This window comes from Candoia aspera, chromosome 5, assembly GCF_035149785.1.
Source record: "Candoia aspera isolate rCanAsp1 chromosome 5, rCanAsp1.hap2, whole genome shotgun sequence".
In the NCBI taxonomy this organism is placed as follows: Eukaryota; Metazoa; Chordata; class Lepidosauria; order Squamata; family Boidae; genus Candoia; species Candoia aspera.
Genome location: NC_086157.1, coordinates 25,881,933 through 25,902,856, shown reverse-complemented (window position 1 = coordinate 25,902,856; position 20,924 = coordinate 25,881,933). Strand labels below are relative to the sequence as shown.

The 20,924-nt window shown below is 39.7% G+C and overlaps 1 protein-coding gene across 3 annotated transcripts in view; it reads right to left on the bottom strand.

Annotated features, from left to right (window-relative positions):
* NALCN (sodium leak channel, non-selective) overlaps positions 1–20,924 on the bottom strand; it is a 223,252-nt gene that overhangs the window by 9,483 nt on the left and 192,845 nt on the right. For all 3 annotated transcript variants that reach the window (XM_063304799.1, XM_063304800.1, XM_063304801.1), the window contains 13 exons: positions 20,401–20,521; positions 20,204–20,302; positions 19,466–19,559; positions 17,575–17,681; positions 17,337–17,411; positions 14,607–14,726; positions 13,597–13,665; positions 8,775–8,923; positions 7,956–8,049; positions 6,507–6,639; positions 4,805–4,920; positions 2,953–3,110; positions 2,137–2,287 (listed from right to left, as the gene is read on the bottom strand). In XM_063304799.1, the coding sequence (XP_063160869.1) occupies positions 2,137–2,287; positions 2,953–3,110; positions 4,805–4,920; positions 6,507–6,639; positions 7,956–8,049; positions 8,775–8,923; positions 13,597–13,665; positions 14,607–14,726; positions 17,337–17,411; positions 17,575–17,681; positions 19,466–19,559; positions 20,204–20,302; positions 20,401–20,521 (1,486 nt within the window). The remainder of the gene's footprint in view (positions 1–2,136; positions 2,288–2,952; positions 3,111–4,804; positions 4,921–6,506; positions 6,640–7,955; positions 8,050–8,774; positions 8,924–13,596; positions 13,666–14,606; positions 14,727–17,336; positions 17,412–17,574; positions 17,682–19,465; positions 19,560–20,203; positions 20,303–20,400; positions 20,522–20,924) is intronic.

The following is a 20,924-nucleotide window of genomic DNA, read 5'->3' as shown; positions in this document are numbered from 1 at the left end:
TTCTTCCTGTTGTTCCATTTTCATAAGGTACACATAATTTAATTTTATTTTCATCTGCTTTAAGAGACTATCTAAAAAGAAAGACATTCAAAACAAAATAATCAGAAGAAAAATGTTTTCCAAATCTCATCTCCAGCCTATTGAAGTATATTGATTTAAGTCACTTTTAATTAGACAATAGATTAACAAGATAGCAAAGGAGACTGTTACAAAATAATCAAACATGTTGTTCTTTAATGTATCAGTAACAGAAAAGATGCAACAGGGTTCTCTCAGTGAAATAATGCTATCTTGTGGGACCCAGAAGACGTGCCTTCTCCGTCGAGGCACCTATCCTATAGAACAGCCTCCCCAGACATTGAGATAGTTTTGACCCTATTAACATTTTGGAAGGCTATAAAAACTTGATTTTTTGCACAGGCATTAGGGCTGGGTTGTGAATCTGTATGGTGAGCAGCCCAGAGTTATTTGCTTAAGATAAAACATAATAATTAACAAACAAACAAACAAAAAATTCTAAATGTTGTCAACATTAGTCTTCTACCATAATACAGGTAGTCCTAGTTTAGTGACCACAATTGGGACCAGCAACTCCATCACTAAGTAAAGTGGTCACTAAGTGGAAAATCATGTGACTGTGCTTTCCACCTTGAAACAGACAAGACTAATCAGTTTCCCACCTTTGGCTTTTGTTTGCCTCCTAACCACTCCCCAGCCCTTTGGAATGCTCACCCTGGAGCTGGGATAATTAACAAGAAGGAAATTAATGTTTGTATTTACATTCATTGGAGAGGAAGGGATTACAAGAGAGTATGTAGGCACATAATGGGGAATACACATTGAAAGCAATGTACTGGCCCCGACAGCCATGAGGATGCTATACAAACAGGCCAGTGTATTCACCATTGTGTGCTGCTTACTCTCTTCTAATCCCTTTCTTTCCAATCTCTCTGCTTTGGGGGGGGGAATGAGTCAAATACAGGAGAGATTGCTGACAGAAATCACTTGGTTTTTTCCTTCATCCCCCCTCTTGAAGGGCGGAGAGATTGGAGAGGAAAGATTAGAAGAGAGTAAGCAGCCACATAATGGGGAATATACCAGTAGTGCGCTTGTGGCTGCTGGTGCCCATGCATTGCTTTTGATGTGTATACCCCATTGTGTATTGTGCCTGCTTACTCTCTTGTATTCCTTTCCTCTCCAATCTCTCCACTCTGCAATTGGGGAAAAAAAGAAAAACAACAGGTCAGGCACAGAACAACACGTACTGACTGTAATAGTGGTCACATGATTAGAGGGATGGTGTGAAGGTTGTAAATGTGGCTATTGGTTGTAAAGTTATTTTTTCGTCACATACAGTAAGTGCACATAAGGATTACTACATCAATAAGTTACTACATCAAGTAACTTATTAAACTTAAGTTTAATATTATTAACTATATAAGTTAAACAGTTCAATCAGTTCAGGCTAATGAATGATTAATTCAAGAATCAAGTAAAGAATGATTCGTTCAAGAATCAAGTAAAGTAAAGAATGATTCATTCAAGAATCAAGTAAAGTAAAGAATTATTTGTTCAAGAATTGATGCTAATATATTTGTACCCCCACTTTTCAAAACTTTTTAATGAGATCTTTCTCCCTTTTGCAATACTACCCCCAACCCACTATTCAAAGGCGTCTGTAGCCCTCAGCCCCAACAAAATGGCATCCCTCCAGTGTAATGTATAATAGATTAGATCAGGGACAAAAAGACTTAAGTTCAACTCTCTATGCAGCACTGAAATTTACTGGACAACCCCCAACCCAAAATCTGAACAGAACTGCCTCTCCCTGGAAAATGTTCCATCTATAAAGAAATAAAAACAAACCACACAATTTCAAAGCTTTTCTCTAGTTTTGGGGAATCCACTGCAACATACTTGGGAATGTATAGTAGGAAGATGTATATAAGCTCCCCCTCCACCCCATTTTTTAAGAAGCATGAATAATGCAGGCTTTGTGGAATGAACAACTCTTTGGTATGAAAACCAAACACAGTAGGTCACACACAGTGAGGAACAGTCAAGCCATATTACTTCCGTTAAACTTTTAAAATCACATTTAATAGCATATTAATAACACAATAATGTTAAACTTACTGCTCTAATGCGCTTCAAGCATTTTTTCAACCACATGCGTATCGTCTGCTTGGCAACTTCTTCCTCTATGGTGTACTCTAGTTGTTCCCTAGCAAGCAGTTCTTCCAGCTGAAGACTTTTTCTGATGTCAACTGATCTATATGAGAGCATGCTGAAAGAAATGTACATTAATAAATGTGAGGTTATCACATTTATTAAAAAAAAGAAAAGAAAATAACTCTCTGTATATCAAAACTATATAGTTCCTTTGGAAAGCATATGTTTAGCTGGCTTATAAAGAGATGCTTAATGTCTCTGTGTCCACTGATAATTATACAGTGAGAATGATAAAGTAATTATACAACCACTCCATTACAATGAAATGTGTGATCAGAGCAAATAAAGTTTGGTTGATGAAGATCCAGTTAAGTCCACTACTTCCATGACTGATTATAGTTCTAACCATGAGCGCACCAACAAATACGTTGTACTCTGGATGCGCTATTTATTTTAACCTTTGCTCTTCTGATGAAGTATTCATTATTTACCTCTATTGATAATATGAAAGTTGCAGTTATTACAGTGCAGAATTAAATACAGTAATGAGAAATAGCGATTTAGACATGTGTTTTATGAATAATGAAATGAATAAATGTAATAGGCCCCTAAATGATAAAAACCATAATTTTTATAAACAGTGCTTCTATCTTTAGTCTGTGTGGATGCAATGAAACCCTAATTGATGTAGCCCTATCTCCTTGGTTAAGCTTTCCTGAGTTGCAACTTCAGAGTTAACCCAGAAATAGGTTTGCAGCCCAACTGTGCTGTTCAATATACCTCAATACATCATGGAATGTTACATCTCCACCGTTATGCAGCCTCTCCATTTCATAGCACATATGCTTGAACAGAAGTTTGTCCTTATCCAGATCTACCTCTAACCTTCCACGCAATAGCCTCAACAAAAACTTGACTCGGAAAGTAGGAATCACTCCCTGGAAAGAAAGTCACAATTTAAAAGCATTGACACCAGTAAAGAGCTTTATATTTGTCTTTATTGTTCTCCAAATAAATGATTGACTAACATTGAGATTTTTGCCAGTCCGTTCAGTATTATAACTACAATATGAGGTGTTTTGGAGTGCCTGGGCAACAGGGTGCCTGAAGTGAGTTGCAGCAGGAGCAGGAGCAGGTCAGGGGTTGAAGTAGGGGCCAATCTGAGTTCTGCAGCTTTCATGGGGCCTGTCACTCTGGGCAGTAGTCCTCTTGAAGCAGTGGGACTAAAACAAAGAGGAGTACACGCCATTTGGGCCATCTATTAATAATGTGACTTGGCGGGTTTACATCTGGGACAACCATAGAATTTGGACTTGGAAGGGAGAGATCTTTCAAACTGTGGCTGAGTGAATTAGGGTGAATGTTTTTTGCAGACTGGAGGTGACTAAGTAGAGGGTATCTGATTTTCCTCTGGATGAGAGGTAGAAGTAGACAGGAGTGACTTTTCAGATTGACCCAGTGTGTAGATAGGAATTAGGATGCTGTCTATGTGAGTGCGGGAGTGGAACTGGGGGTATGGACTGTGTATGTATGCTGGGGTGGGGTTGGGGCAGCTGGCTGACTGGAACTAAGGACTGTTGAATGCTAGTGCAGAAGTGACCTGAAAGAGCCTGTTCAGCCAGCTGGTTCAGAATTTATATTGTCACCTGGCTGTCAGATGGAGCTCCCTGAACTGGGGGAGGGGTGGCAGAGGCCAGGGGGAATTGGACCATTGTGGGGGGGGGAAGGGGCAGGCAGTAACATCATGTTGGTGATGGGCAGAGGGAGATATGGTGAGAGGGATGGATCATTCTCAACAAAGGCTGTCTTGAGGTTTCATATTGATTCTATGTTCCAGCCTCTTGGTCTCAGCTCCAATGCTTGGTCATCAGACCCTCAGCAGTTCTAGCCTTTGACTGTTGCTACTGAATGCCACAATGACCACTAATATAGCCTCCTTCATCCAGGACCTAATTATGGATGAGAGGGCCAACCTGACATATAGAACAGATCTGGATGGGGATGAAACAGAAGACGACTTTATTTATTTATTTTAGTTTTTATTTATTTATTTATCTAATTTATCCCCACCCATCTCCTCCCGTCGGAGGCCTCTGGGCAGACAAAACAAAACAAAACTACTCCAGCAAAAGCATAGCAAAGCAACAGTAGGAACATCCCTACAATGATGAAAAAGCTTTTGTACATGCTGACAACTACTGTCAGCAGCAGCATCTTCAAGGTTACCTGAAAAGCATCGGAAGGAAGGTTTGGTATAAGAGACATGAGACAAAACTGAAATGAGCTCAGACTGAAGTGGGTTGTTCCAACCCCACTGGGATTGTTCCCAGAACATTCCAACTTTGCTGGAACTTCTGTACGTATTCCAAGTCCCCCCCCCCCCCAAAGGCACTGTTTCAAGCCAGTAAGATTGACACAGATTCAGAACATTTAATCAATCAATTAATTAATTATTATTTTATTTTTATCCCACCTTTATTATTTTTCTAAATAACTCAAGGTGGCGAACATACCTAATACTCTTTCCTCCTCCTATTTTCCCCACAACAACTACCCTGTGAGGTAAGTTGGGCTGAGAGAGTGACTGGCCCAAAGTCAATGAAACTTGTAGAATTCCAGGGAAATTTCTTACCTCCCTTTTGTCATCCACCATGTTCCATATAATTTGAAAATGTCTAAGATCATTATAACTTAAGAGCTGGTCTTCCTCAGTAGAATAAAACAAAGAGAAATTTTCCACAATTATAGCTATATAAGATAGAAACATTAAAAAAAATGTAAGGACTTCCCAAGTTCATAAGCATTTATAACTTTTTAGTTCCTTAAAATAAAAATCACTTAAATTCATAAAAATCAATAAAAGTATTCTGTCATGATGTACAAATGCATCATTAAAATAATATAATAGACAGTAAGTATTCATATTAAGAAAGCTCATATATAATGCAATATATAATCATATCAGATTATTTGATCCACCAACATGAATCAGATTCCCACATGTTTCAAAATAATATTTAAAAATTCTCTTTTGTCTTCATTAGAAGCTGAATAAGCTACAAAGAAAGTAGTCTGGAAACAGAATGTGCTTACTAGCTTTTTTCAAGCCTATAAATAAGATGTATAAACAAGGGAAATTAGACATCTGGCACGTACAAAAGGCAGCAAAAAATCTTATAATTTTTTGAAAATGTGGAAAAATTGATATTCATTAAAGCAAAGATAGACAACCTCCCCACCCTCTGCCCTGGCCAGGTCATATTTTCTCAAAAGTAATCTGCTCAGGATGGAGTATGGGTGGGCTGAAGCAAGCAGTCAATATATAGATAGCTAGAAACTTTATTTCAGTCATTGACCATAAATATAAATAAAATACATTCTATAAAACAAGCAAAATTATCTCCTAATATCAATAACTGTTGGCAACCATTTGTGGGCGAAGCTTACACATAATGTAGCAGAATTTTGCTACTTTCAAAGAAATACATTGATCCAAGCAGTCAATACAGTTAGAGCTACAAACTGGTGAGAACACTAATTCTCCCTGGTAACTGCCTTTCTCCCTTTCTGATCCACACTTATTCCACAAATAGCTTGTCTGAGAAATCTGAACCAAACTTCTACATAGGATATTTGAGTTTAGGTGGATGGCCGCATGAATAACTCAAAGACCATACTTAGTCCTATGACTGAGGTTGTTCACTCTGCTTTAAACAAAGCATTCATATGAGTATTTTAGGTACTGTATGGTAAGAGCCAGAAGTGAGACTCTGCTCCACATGCTTCTCAGGTGAGGTAAGAAGTTCTGTGGTAGCATCTTCCATGTGCGTTTCCTAGAAAGTCTCATCCGGTCAGATATGGAATCTCAGATGTAGGACTCATTCCTGTTTTGAAGGCTTCTGAAACTCCTGCAAGCCTTCCCTTATGGGATATTTACTGATTTTAAGCCCTTAAGCACCAAGGCCTCCACAATTTACTGATTTTATTTTGGATGCAAAACTGATTGCATTTATTAAAGCATGACTAATTGTTTTTGCTCTTATATGGCTTATAATCAGATTATTTAATTGCTATTTCATTTTTTTCACTAATAATTGTGAGGGATGTCAGGAATGAAGAGTGAATTATAAATACATAAAATCAATGCATGTGTGGGGTTTAATCCAAACTGAGTTCATGCATAGAGAAGAACCAGTTAAATCAGTGGTATTTGTGACTGACTGAACACTGATATTAATGGCTATTTTAAGTATGACTAAATCCTGATCCAGCCCGTAATATAGTTAAAACTAATAGAGAAAACTTTATTGCTGTGTTTCATGACTAAAACTTACCCACAAGCAAATTCAGCATTATGTATGCAATGATGACATAAAATGAACAGAAATACATAAGAGCACCAGCATAATTCCCACAATCTGTTTTCCAGTATGTTCTGTTATCTGGAGTACAAAAAGGAGGCTGAACCTTGAAAAGAGAATATAAAAAGATAATCAACACCTTCCTTCCTTGCTTGCTTGCTTGCTTGCTTGCTTGCTTGCTTGCTTGCTTGCTTGCTTGCTTCCTTCCTTCCTTCCCAATTAACCCAACAAATGCACATACAAACACTTAAAGGTGTGTTACAAGAGAGACATTAAATAAGTCTCTAAGACACTCTCACAGTAACATCACAGTAACATCACTTGGATAAAGCTTTTCCCAGACTAATGTTTTCCAGATGGGTTGAACTTCCAACTGTTACCATGCTGGCTGAGGACTAAAGGAGAGAAAATATATCGTGACTGGAAGTGATCTCATTGGGGAAGGCTGCCCTAAAATGTATGTCTGCATGAAAGGAAAGGTTATATTACATGTTAATTGGGGTACAAATTTAGATATGGTCCATTCACACACACACACACACACATACACACATAGTGTGAACTTCATGTTTAACAGCAGAATGGATCAACTTCTTTCCTCCCTTCACTGATGCCATTCACATGTTTTTATTCCAGCCAGGCACCCTCTCAACATCAAAAGCAAAAATAGGTTTGTGTGTGTATGTGTGTTTGTGTGTAATAGTCATCATGAAATGTAGGTCAATTGTTGCAATGCTTGTACAACTCATTTTCCCTCCTGTCTTTGGACGAAAGGACTATACCATTTTCCCCCACCACAAAACAGAAAGGTTATTCTGAACTGATATGGGATGAAGATGGATCATCTAATTCAAAATGCTGCTTCCAATAATGGCCAAATATTCCTAGAGACTTGCAAACTAGGACTTGAATTCTTTGGATCTTATATTGACATTTGTATCTTAAGTTCTGTTCAGCTCATCTTTATAAACAGATATATTCTTTGGGTATAGGATATATATCTTTCTATACAAAACACACTTTAAAGGCTTCCTAACTTACAGCCTATCACCACATCATGTCAATGTGATAATTTGGGAGGGGGGAATTCTTTTACAGTATTCCTGCACTGACTACTTCAACAGATCCAGTCCCCTAAAAAACCCAATTATCATTGTTAATACATTCCATTGAACAGAAACTTGTTACTTTTCATTTTAATAAATACAATAAAAATGCATGAACTCAGTTGGGCATATAGTATGAATATTTGCTAATAATTTTTGCCAAGTATTTATGCATTTATTCCTATAGCATTTTCAAGAGTAAATAAATGAGCGTTTGGGTGAAGGATAGCATTTTTAAATAAAAAACTATGACATTTTTAAGACGCAAAGCTTCTGCTGGCTAAAATGTTATATGATTTATAACCGGTCAACTTACCATGCAATCATGCATTATCTTGTTCCAGTCTTCCCCAGTGACTATTCTGAAGAGTACAGTAATGGCCCTACCAGCCGATGAAAAGTTGGCATGTCTGTTTTTAACAAATAAAAGGTATTGTTCAGTGTTTCACAAGTAAAAATGAATACAAAAAAACCATTAGGGTATTTGGATAATTCACCTCCCTCCCTCCCCCGCTCCCAGGATAGCTTAACCAAGTCCAGCCCAAGATATTTTGCTGCCTGAGATGAAAGATAAAATTGCACACTCTCAACCGTCTGCACAGAAAAAGATTGGTGTGGCATTTGAATCGTACTCCCTGGTTGGAAATAAGGTATGTTTACAATATTATTTAGAGCAGCAGGATAGTTGAGGTCATGCTGGCTTAAGATTGCTAAGGCTGAGGAACACTGGTTTAGGTTGTTCAGGACTGGCTGTATTACATATGCCTTTCTGCCATCCAACAGAAGGAAACCAACATACCATGAGCATTGCTTCAATGTGTCTCTTAAGTAGGGCTGTTCTGGATCTTAAGCTTAAACCTGGGCTAGCTATTATTTATAATAGGAGGCCAAATGAAACCTCCTGTTCTTCCCCTGACTTACAGGTTCTGCTAACACACAAGCAGTCATTTCAGAGTGGATCCACATATACTTAAATTGCCATATAAGAATTATTTTGATTTTTGGCACTAGATTTTCTGAGACTCTTAGCAACAGATCAACAGGGCTACCTCTCTGGAAATGTAACAGTAGAAGCATCCATCATCACTCTGGCTCTAAACAATGTCACAGTATCAAATATTTTCACAAATCATACCTGTTAATGTTCTCTCCATATTTCACAGTCCCAAACAAAACTACTCCAGCAAAAGCATAGCAAAGCAACAGTAGGAACATCCCTACAATGATGAAAAAGCTTTTGTACATGCTGACAACTACCGTCAGCAGCAGCATCTTCAAGGTTACCTGGAAAGCATCAGAAGGAAAGTTTGGTATAAGAGACATGAGACAAAACTGAAATGAGCTCAGACTGAAGTGGGTTGTTCCAACCCCACTGGGATTGTTCCCAGAACATTCCAACTTTGCTGGAACTTCTGTACGTATTCCAAGTCCCCCCCCCGCAAAAGGCACTATTTCAAGCCAGTAAGATTGACACAGATTCAGAACATATTTATTTATTTATTTATTTAATTTTTATCCCACCTTTATTATTTTTATAGATAACTCAAGGTGGCAAACATGCCAAATACTCCTTCCTCCTCCTATTTTCCCCACAACAACAACCCTGTAAGGTGAGCTGGGCTGAGAGAGAGGGACTGGCCCAAGGTCACCCACTGGCTTTCATGCCTAAGGTGGGACTAGAACTCACAGTCTCCTGGTTTCTAGCCCAGCTCCTTAACCACTAGACCAAACTGGCTTCTAGTGAAGTTGGAACTATTCATTTTAAACTCAAAACATTTTTAATTCAACATTCATAAACAATTACTCTGAGCTGGATATAGTGATGTGGATTGGAATTTATTTGTGTCGGGATGTCATTGCTGAGGGTTTTGTTAATTTATTGCTGTAGATGTTTAAAAGTCTTGCGTTGATGTTTATTGTTTTAGATTTTACTGGGGTGTTGCATCATTCATACACTCCTTCATACATGTACTGTGGATGTTTTTTGTTGTAAGCTTCCATGAATCTGTATGGAGTTGACAGCATGAAAACTAACTAAACAATTTTGCATATTTCTAGTTCTGATTATATGTTACAACCTGCTCCTATTTTTTGCCCCTTCTTGGCCCCCATCTTCTAGGTTGCCTGGTTAATATGTTCTAATAAGAGTAATAGTAAGAACAAACTACTGACTCTAAAGCAGGCTATGTCAGCAGTTACTCTTTGATTACTCTTTACCTTCTGTGCTAGAACAGAGTCTTGGTTTAAACCAGTGTTTCTCAACCTTGGCAACCCTAAGATGTGTGGACTTCAGTTTCTGGGAATTGAAGTCCACACATCTTAAAGTTGTCCAGGTTGAGAAACACTGGTTTAAACTTATCTAGAGATGTGCTAATGTTTTTCAGTCTGTTGACTCCTGTGCTTGGTGTCTGTAAATGCTATCTTTCTTATGAGTTCCTAAGAGACCATAGGTAGCCATTGTATAAGGAACCACTGAGTGATACTTGTACCTGTATTGGAGAAAGAGAGGAGGCACTGAAGGAAATTCAACAGAGGCACGCCACTGTTCTTCATGGCATCTATATGGCCATATAGATGGCAGTGTAATAAGCTTTATAATGAAAGTCATGGCTAACTTAAAAAGTTAAGATACATGAATAAAAGGTGGCCAAGATTTCCAACAGGTTAGAATTAACTGTGAGGGAACTGTGGAGAAGGTTCAAGCAGGTGTGTGCATACTTGTATTAACTAATGGATATAAATCAAATAAATAATTTATTTAATAAATCAACAAATTAATAATAAATTAAATAAATAAATAAGATATAAATTAATTAATTAAATAAATTTGCACGGTCACTCATGCCCTGGTCATCTCCCACATAGTCTACTGCAACGAGCTCTACATGGGGCTACCCTTGAAGAGCATCCGGAAGCTACAGCTGGTCCAAAATGCCGCTGCACAGGCAATTCTTGGAGCCGCTAGATTGGCACATGTTACACTGTTGCTTCGCGAGCTGCATTGGATACCAGTTTGCTTCTGGGTGCAATTATCACCTTTAAAGTCCTTCATGGCATGGGTCCAGGGTACGTGAGGGACCATCCCATCCCCATCGCATCAACCTGTCCCACCCGATCATGCAGAGAGGGCATGTTACAGACTCTGTCTATAAGAGAATTCCATCTGGTGGGGTCCAAGAGGCAGGCCTTCTCTGCAGTGGTTCCTGCCCTCTGGAACATCCTTCCCCCAGAGATAAGACAGATTCCATCTCTTGTGGCCTTTCGAAAACAACTAAACACCTGGTTTTGCCACCTTGCCTGGGGTGAGGAGGGAAGTAATCACTCCTGGAGATGTCTGGTGCCCTAAAATGGCCCTTTAGATGTATATGAGCGGTACTATTATAATACTGCTCATATATAACTAAGTCATCTGGATTTTATACTATATTTATGTTTTATATTATTATATTGTATTTGATATTTATGTTTATGATATTTAATGCTTTTATCATTATTGTAAACCACCCAGAGTCCTTCCTTTGTGGGGAGATGGGCGATGGCAAAGTTTAACAAACAAACAAACAAACAAATAAACAGCCCATGCACAGAGGTCCTTACTAAATGGGGGAGAAAGTGCTTCTGTGAATGCTTGTGACGCATAAAGAAAGAAAACTGTCTGGGAATGACCTTGAACTTGCAAAAACAAAGATTTGCAAAGCAGTGTTTTGTCCCCCACTCTCCCACTACTAGTAATAAATAGATCCACTAGATTTTCTAGATGTACTGATTCTAAAGTAGTAAAAATAGAGATCCAGGAGTCATGCCCTGAAGTAAGCTGCAACGATAGCTGCAGCAACAGTCGTAGAAGTAACAGAATGCTGCCCGACAGCCCTGTTTAAGATTACCCGATCCCTCTTGGGAATGGGGGATTTGGTGATCCACCTACAGGGCCGTGTGGAGGAGTTTTCTGAGCATCTGCAGGATAAAATTGCTTGGATCCGCTCCTGGTTAGACTCCAAGCGTGAGGCACAGTTTGAGAAGAAGCCTAGGGAATGTGCTTACCCTGTTATCTGGGAACAGTTTGATCCTGTTTGGCCTAAGGAAGTGGACAGGATCCTCCGGACTGCAAATGCAACCACATGCCATCTTGACCCATGCCCTTCCTGGCTGGTGAAGGCAGCCCAGGAGGTGACATGTGGTTGGGTCCAGGCGATGGTTAATGCATCCTTGAAAGACGGGATGTTTCCGGCTGCCTTCAAGGAGGTGCTGGTACACCCGCTCCTCGAGAAACCATCACTGGACCCTATTGTGTTGGAAAATTTCCATCCCATCTCCCACCTCCCCTTTTTGGGGAAGGTGGTTGAGAAAGTGGTGGAGTTGCAACCCCAGAGGATCCTGGATGAAACGCATTATCTAGACCCCTTCCAGTCAGGTTTCAGGCCAGGATATGGGACAGAGACTGGATTGGTTGCACTTATGGATGATCTCTGGTGGGAGTGGGATGGAGGGAGTGCATCCATCCTGGCTCTTCTTGACCTCTCAGCGGCTTTCGATACCATCGACCATGGTATCCTTTTGGGTCGGCTCAGGGAGTTGGGGGTGGGTGGTGTAGTCTTATGCTGGTTCACCTCCTTCCTCCAGGGCCGGTCTCAATCAGTGGTGATAGGAGATGAGAGATTTGACCCTCAACCCCTCTTGTGCGGGGTCCCTCAGGGTTCAGTTCTCTCCCCTCTCCTATTTAACATCTACATGAAACCACTGGGTGAGATCATCCGTCACCATGGGATGAGGTATCATCAATGTGCTGACGATACTCAGTTATATATCTCCACCCTGGGTGAGGTAAGTGATGCAGTGGCTGCCGTCTCTCAGTGCCTGGGGGTTGTGGGGGTCTGGATGGGGAACAACAGGCTTCAGCTGAACCCTGGTAAAATGGAGTGGCTGTGGGTTGATGGCTCCTCTGTATCCGGGAAGTTAACATCTGGATGGGGTTGCACTGCCCCATTCAGACCCGGTGCGTAACGTGGGGGTCCTTCTGGACTCACGACTCCTGCTCGAAGAGCAGGTGGCAGTCATGGATAGAAGGGCCTTTGCACAACTCCATGTTGTGCACCAGTTATGCCCCTTCCTGGATTGAGAGGCCCCCGGAACAGTCACTCATGCCCTGGTCATTTCCCACATAGACTATTGCAATGCGCTCTACATGGGGCTACCCTTGAAGAGTATCCGGAAGCTTCAACTGGTCCTGAATGCGGCCGTGTGAGCAGTTATTGGTGCCCCAAGATTGGCACATGTGACACCATTGCTGCGTGAGCTGCACTGGGTGCCAGTTTGCTTCTGGGTCCAATTCAAGGTGTTGGTTGTGACCTTTAAAGCCCTACATGGCATGGGACCAGGTTACCTGAGGGACCGTCTCATCCCTTTAACATCGACCCGTCCCACCCAGTCATGCAGAGAGAGCAAGCTGCGAACTCTGCTGCTAAGGGAATTCCACCTGGTGGGGTCCAGGAGGCGGGCCTTCTCTGCAGCGGCACCCGCCGTCTGGAACATTCTGCCCCCAGAGGTGAGACAGGCCCCTTTGCTCCCGGCCTTCCAGAAGAACTTGAAAAGCTGGTTCTGCTACCTCACCTGGGGTGGGAGGGGCCACAGTTCTACTTGGGGGTGGCTAGTACCATAGATCTCTCCCCAGCGAATAAGAACTTTGCCTCTTGGATTTTATATTTATTTTATCTTTATTTATTGGTTTGTTATATTGTAATTTATATGCTTTTAATTCTTGGTTTTATTGTAAACCACCCAGAGTCCCCCTTTTGGGAGAGATGGGCGGTAATAGAAATTTGAAAAATAAATAAAATAAATAAAAATAAACATCACTAATACAGCAGCCTTGATTCAGTAAAATAAAGCAGTCCAACTAACAAACTTACTCAATGTGTAATTACTGTAAATATGGAAAAAAAATCCTCATGTGTACTTACGTGTTTCCCACAGATTGAAAAGAACCTGAACACAATTACACATGCTCCCATCATATATGTATAGGCATTCTGAAACACAAACAAAGCATCAGCACTAGAAGGGCTGCTCAGGATTGATTCTTAAATGCAGCTCATGAATTGCACTTTTGCTACAACCAATATAACCTTAATATAACATATTAAATGACTGAGTGCATAGTTCTTGATGTAAAAGGACCCAACATTTCATTATTCAGGAGTTATTCTTATGTGGAACTTGCTAGATAGAAATAGTTTCAGATCATAAACATGGCCATAAAAATGAGGGCACTAACAGTTCAACATCTGTTTGGCCACAGATTCCTTATCCCAAGAGAACTATTGCAATCAAACAATGGACCATCTATGATTCTGAGGCTGAAGAGAACTTGGCAAAGTGTCAGCCTGTGGCTGGAGAGTCAATAAGCTGTCAGCCATCTGGGAATAATGACTCAGTCAGAATGACTCAGATTCAGCGCAGATGGCTCTTGATTCAGAGCACAAGGAGTCAGTTCCTGAACTTGGGAGAGTGCCAAGCTAAGGAGGTGTGAGAAGCAGAGGTCAACACATCTTCTAAAGAGTGATGGACGTTGAATCATCTAATTAGATAAGGCCTCAGACTCCAGTTATTTAAGAGTATCCTCCAGATTTCCTCTCCTTTCTGGAAACAATTCTCCATTACTAGACCTTGTTCCTGTGGCCTCTCATTCAGATTGATCTTTGGCTTACAATTGTGGACTGGACATTGTAGACTGTAATGGGTCAGACTATTGGTCTGCACCAAGACCTGCTTTTCTTGGCTGTATCTAAGCCACAGTTGCCTAAATCAACTCAATTATAATATTAATTGTAATTACAAAAAAATACTGTCTTTTCAAGAATGACCATAACAAGGCAAGATCAAGCCTCAGTGTCTTACATTTTGCAGACTTACAAAAAGAGGAAAAATATCCTACTTTCTTTGCAAAGGCAATGTGGTTCTTGAAACTTACAGTTATGGCAAAGTGGAGTATCACCCATATGACACCTAAGGATGTCACCAAGAGATCATAACGATTTCTTCTGCTTTGCCAAAATCCAGCAGGTGACATGGCAATAATTTTCATGGTAACCTTGCAAAAATAAATGTATATGTAATAACTTCTCTGTGAGGAATCATTCATGAGTATATAAAGTTATGGCGTGTTTCAATAATATTCAAATGGATAATTACTGAAAATCAATTTGACTATAGGATTAAAAATAAATATGAGCAAAACCAAAGCTGACATACAAGAAAATGTTCCTAGACATATATTTCACTGGTGTTTGGTTACAATTATTAACCAAAATAATTGCAGAAAAAGAATCCTATTTTAATGTTTGATCAATCATCTTCTAAAGATAAACCAAATGTGGTTTATACCTAATCACCATCAGTTTCCAAGAACAATACAAGAAATGGGCAAAACCTCTCCTTTTGTTGCTCATTATAATTTTAATTATTTTAACCATGCAGTGTTTTCGTCTCCATCCATTAACACTGACCAAAGGTGACACAGGAGCTGTGATGAGATCCCCATATTTGACAAATCTAAATTAGATTATATTTGACTATAATCCCAGTCCAAATAATTTCATTTAAAGCTCTATTAGCCAGGATTAAAATGGTTTTACTGCCTTGTTAATACAACTCTGCGTATGAGCCCAGCTCTGGCCCTGATTTGAATCACCTCTGTGGGTTTTTACAAAAAGAAAAGGAGGCCATGGCAGCTCCAAGTGTGGAATCCCCATGTTATTTGTAGTTTGAATTTGATTCCATGATTAAAGGAAAATCTTCTGCAAGACAACTTTTTCACCTGGTGATTTCATGGACACATGAAGATAGTTTTCTTGGCAACAATGCCCAAGTGGTACAGTATTGCCCTGCTTAGCTTCTAAGCCCTGACAAGGGCAACCAAGTGCAACCACTCGCTGAGACAATTCCATGAGATGGAACTGCAAAGCAGGAGTACCCAATTCATATTTTGTCTCTGATATGTACTCAAATGGTAGGCAAGATGCTCTCTCTCAATGGTTGCCTCACCAGCAAATACATTTGGTAGCAAATATTTAGATATTCTAGATGAACCTTATGAGTAAAGTACTAACACTTCTAAAATCCTTCATTTGAGTCCAAAATCAGAGCCTTCACTTGCTTTGAAAAGCATTTCCTTTTTTCCAGGATTGTGTCACGTAACAGCAGAATGGTTACAGCTTCAGAGAGTCCTGAAGGATATGGCTAATCTAAACACTTTCAGACAGGTTTCAAACCAGGACATAGTATTGAGATGGTGCGGGTGATGCTTGCAGATGACCTCTGGTGATGCTGGGATAGGGTAGTGCACCTCCTTGATCTCTCAGTGACTTTTGATGCCATGGTCAATGGTATCCTTCTGGACCGCCCACAGGGATTAGGAGTGGGAGACATGGTGTTAAGGTGGTGGTTCTCCTTTCTCTGTGGTCAGGTCCAGTAAGTGTTGGCAGGTGAAGGGGAGATCAAGCCAGAGATCCCTGACATATGGTGTGCCTTAGGGCTCAATACTCTCACTCCTCTTGCTCACCTTCATCTACATGAAGCTACAGGGTGAGGTAATCTGTCAGTTCGGGGTTATGGATCATTGATGATACCCTGTTGTAAATCTTGGCTGACCAGGTGATTCTGTCAAGGCCTTGTCCCAATGTCTGGAAATTGTTCAGGTCTGGATGGAGAGGGACAGCTTAACATCAACCTTGACAAGCCTGAATGGCTGTGCGTATTTGGATCCCCCAGGTCAAAAGATATTCCATGTTTAGTTCTGAATGGGGTTGCATTTCTTTTTTCAGAATTGGTGTGCAGTTTGAAGACTACTTGGACTCACAGCTCTTGCCTGAGGAGCAAGGGGCAACTGTGGACAGGAGTACATTCGTACAAATTCATCTAGTGTGCCAATTATGCCAACACCTGGACCAGGAGGCCCTTAAGACAGTCACTTATCTGGACTACTGCAATGCAGTCTACATGGGACTGCTCTTGAAGACTATTTAGAAACTGTAGCTGGCCCAGAATGCAGGAGCACAGGCAATTAAGTGCATGTCATGGCATGTCCATATAACATAATACCTCTACTGAGTAAGTGCACTTGTTACCAATAGGCACTGGTTAACCAGTAGGCTTCCAGATACAATTCAAGGCGCTAAATTATCACTTATAAAATCTTTCATGGCATAGGGCTGGTTATCTGAGGGACTGTCTGTCTTCCCTCCTATATGATCTGGCAGAGTGGACATGCTCCAGGTTCCATCAATTGAACAGTGCCATCTGATGGGACCAAGGAAGTAGGCCTTCCCTACTGTAGTGCCTATTCTCTGGAATGAAAATTCCCCGAGATTCATATAATCTTCACTCTTACCTTATTTAAGTGAACACTTAAAACCTGGCTTTTCCCCTGGGCATGGGATAGAGTGGGGGTTGACTCCTTATGAGGACAACTGGCTTTCTAAAATCAGTGTTATTTTTTCAGACATCTGCTTTTTTATACTGTTTGCATTGTATTGTTTTAAATTTATATTGTACACCAACCAGAGTCATGATGGAGTGAGGTGGCCTATAAATGTAATAAATAAATAGTATCTATATTATCTTCTGATACTGTAATGTAAAAATATGTGACAGGATGCATATCCAATCTGACCTTATTTATAGAAATATTGAAATATATTACCTCTAGAACAAATATGAAGGTGAAGACCACTGACATTGCAGCTAATGGACCAGTTACTGGATCTTGATCATCCCACTTATGCAAAAGAAAAAAAATAGTTTATGAAAAAAATCTCATTTTCTTTTCTGTTTAAAATTCTACCACAATTGTTCCTGTTGCTAGTTCTACAGACACAGTGATTTTCTCCTGTTATGCATTCTGCTGGTTTGTAAGTGGTTAACAAAGCACAGAGCTATACCTTAACAGACAATAGCACAGACTGGGCGAGTACAAGAACTGCAATGGTTCTCTTGAAAAATGGGTGCTGGGTTATGTCGTACATTTTAGCTCGGAATCCATCATTATCTGGAAAAAACAAAAACAAAATAAGAGCAAAATGTCTAGTAAAATTTATTTAGAGCACAATCTACAAGGGACCCTCTTTGATTTCTAAGTTTTTTTCCTCAGTGCAACTGTTAGTTGTGGGCACATGTTAGTCAACACAGTATAGTATCCTTACTTTCACATGTTAGCAAAGTCAATATCTACTTCATTGACCACAGAAAGCATTTGATTGTGTTGGCCATGTCAAGCTGTGGAATGTCCTTAGGAAAATAGGAATTTCAGAATATCTTTGTCCTCATGAGAAACCTATACACATGACAGGAAGGCACAGTCCAGACAAAATGGCAAAACAGACTGGCTCCAGGATGACAAAGGAGTGAGACAAGGCTGTATATTCTCTTCTTATTTATTCAGTCTATATGCTAAATATACACTGAAGAAGGATCAAATGGAAGAAGATGAATGTTATTTTAAAATTGGAGAAAAAAACCTCAATAACCTATGCTATCTATCTATCTATCTATCTATCTATCTATCTATCTATCTATCTATCTATCTATCTATCTATCTATCACTGCCCATCTCCCTCATACAGGGGACTCTGGGCTATACTGATAAAACTACTATGATAAAATTACTATGATACCTGAAAATGCAAAGGAACTTCAAGCTCTAGTTATGAAAGTCAAGGAGCACAATGAAAAATATGAGACTAAGTTTAAATGTAAAGAATAATGATAATGATAACAGGTACCACAATCAGCCTTAAAACTGACAATGAAGATACTGAAGTGGTGGATAGTTTCTGCCTTTTAGGATTGACTATCAGTAAAATATAGGGATGCAGTGGCACTGCGGGTTAAACTGCTGAGCTTGCCAATTGGAAGGTCGGCGGTTCGAATCCGTGTGACGGGGTGAGCTCCTGTTGCTAGCCCCAGGTCCTGCCAACCTAGCAGTTCGAAAACATGCAAATGTGAGTAGATTAATAGGTACCGCTTTGGCGGGCAGGTAACGGCGTTCCGTTTAGTCACGCTGGCCACATGACCACGGAAGTGTCTACGGACAAACGCCGGCTCTTCGGCTTTGAAATGGAGATGAGCACCGCCCCCTAGAGTCCGACATGACTGGACTTATTGTCAAGGGAAACCTTTACCTTTACCTATCAGTAAAATAACTAGCAGTTAAGAAATACACTGTAGACTAGCACTTGGTAGGGTAGCAGTGAAGGCCTTGGAAAAATATTCAGATGCTGTTATATGTCTATACCTACAAAGATCAGAAACATGCAGGCAATGCTTTCTCCTATGATACTCTTTGGAAGTGAAAGCTGGACTTTGAAGAAGCAGGATAGAAAGAATATGGATGCTTTTGAACTCTGGTGTTGGAGAAGACTTCTGAGAATATCATGGATAACCAAGATAAGAAACAAATGGATCATAGAACAAATCAGTCTAGAGTTCTCACTCAAGACACAAATGACCAGGCTCAAATTATCATATTTGGACACATTATGTGAACACCCAACTCTCTTGAGAAATCTATAATGGTGGGAAAGGTGGAAGGAAAGAGAAAAGGATGGCCAGCAACAAGATGGATGGACTCAATTATAATGGTGATGGGTGCACTGCTGGAAAACCTGAAGGGCCATTTTGGGGATGGTTCATCCAGGAGGTCTATCTATGTGGTTGCTAAAGGTCATCACCAACTTGATGGCACATAATCAATGATTCAATCATTTGATCAATATGCATTAATAGTTAATGGTTTCATTATCACTTGAATCTGAATCTTAAAGGTCTAAATACCTGGACGAGGTGGGAGGTGAAGAGGTTGTGCTATCTTTAATCTGCTCTTCAGATCTTCCCATCGCCTCTGATCAACTGTCAGCAGAGCTGTCCCCTAAAAGAACAGGAACCATTACCAACAAAATGTATTTGCTTATTTCATATCATTTTCATTGGAATGAATAATCATTAGGGATTCTTTGACTAGGGAAGGGTGCTCTGTTTTACTTCTGCTTTAGGGATTGTTTTCTAATTCCAGTGTTTTTTCTTTTGCCCATTTTTTAAAATTAAGAATCTAACTGAAAATTTGTTAAATCAAATGCCTATCTTGATAGAAACAACCAGAGGTATATGAGAAAAAATGCTTACAACAAGACTCCTTCCTGTTCAGAAATGTTATAATTAACTCCGTTACTATGAATTAGTCATGGAAATACTTAGGTATATTGTAAATTACATGTGATGCAAAAATAGTGTGGTCCTTAGTGGTCGATTGATTTCAGTTAGTATTTTACTGTTACATACATTTTGTTTGAACTAAGGCTTCTGATTACACTTTAAGATTGTCAAATAAATCTCCCCAAGAAAGAGTGCAAGTGGTAGACCAGCCTAATTTCATAATAAAAAAGTATTCCTGGTGTTTAGCATAACCACAACCTTATGTTATATCAGCAATATTATCTGATACCACATGAAAACAATTAAAATAACACAATATAAACATGATTATGTAGAAAAATAGAAAATCTGCACTGTTACCTTATTTTCATTGAAATTAGCAATGACAACTCCAACAAAAAGGGTCAGTCCAATCATGCAGCCCAGGAATACAAAAACATGAATATAGATGCCATGAATCTGCAACATAAAATTTTATCAATATCACATTCACCTGTAGAACTTAAAGTAGGAACTGAAAATTTGAGAAATCTGAAAAATTTGAGGAATATACTCACTGGACCTACACGATGAATGATAACATCTCTGACTTCTACCCACCCCTTTAATGACAGAACTTCAAATAATGCCAACATTGCATTACCAACATTGTCAAAGTTAAAGTTTCGAGGATTAGCCCTGCAACAGAACAAAGAAATGAGGAGTAAAATAAATGCTGTTTGCCAACAATATATCCTGAAAACAAAACGTTGCCAGATTGGTAACTTGTTATTCCCGGAGGCAAGTGAATCTCTTGTTCTAGCCTCTCCTGAAATCACATCCATGCTGTTGAATCTTTTGTACTCCTTAATTCTGAAAAAGAGTACTTTTTTGGGAGTGATGTGTGATGGGAAGAAACTGACACCTGGCAACTCAAGAGAATGAAGCAATGTGACTAGTCCATTTCCCTCTTGTTATTTACCCTACAATAATAATCTTTAGGTGTACTCTCATTTGGACAAAGGGCTCATTCTGAATATGCCTGGTGAATTTAAAGATTTGGGATTGGAATTTATCATTCCATTGGACTAATCTGCTGGAG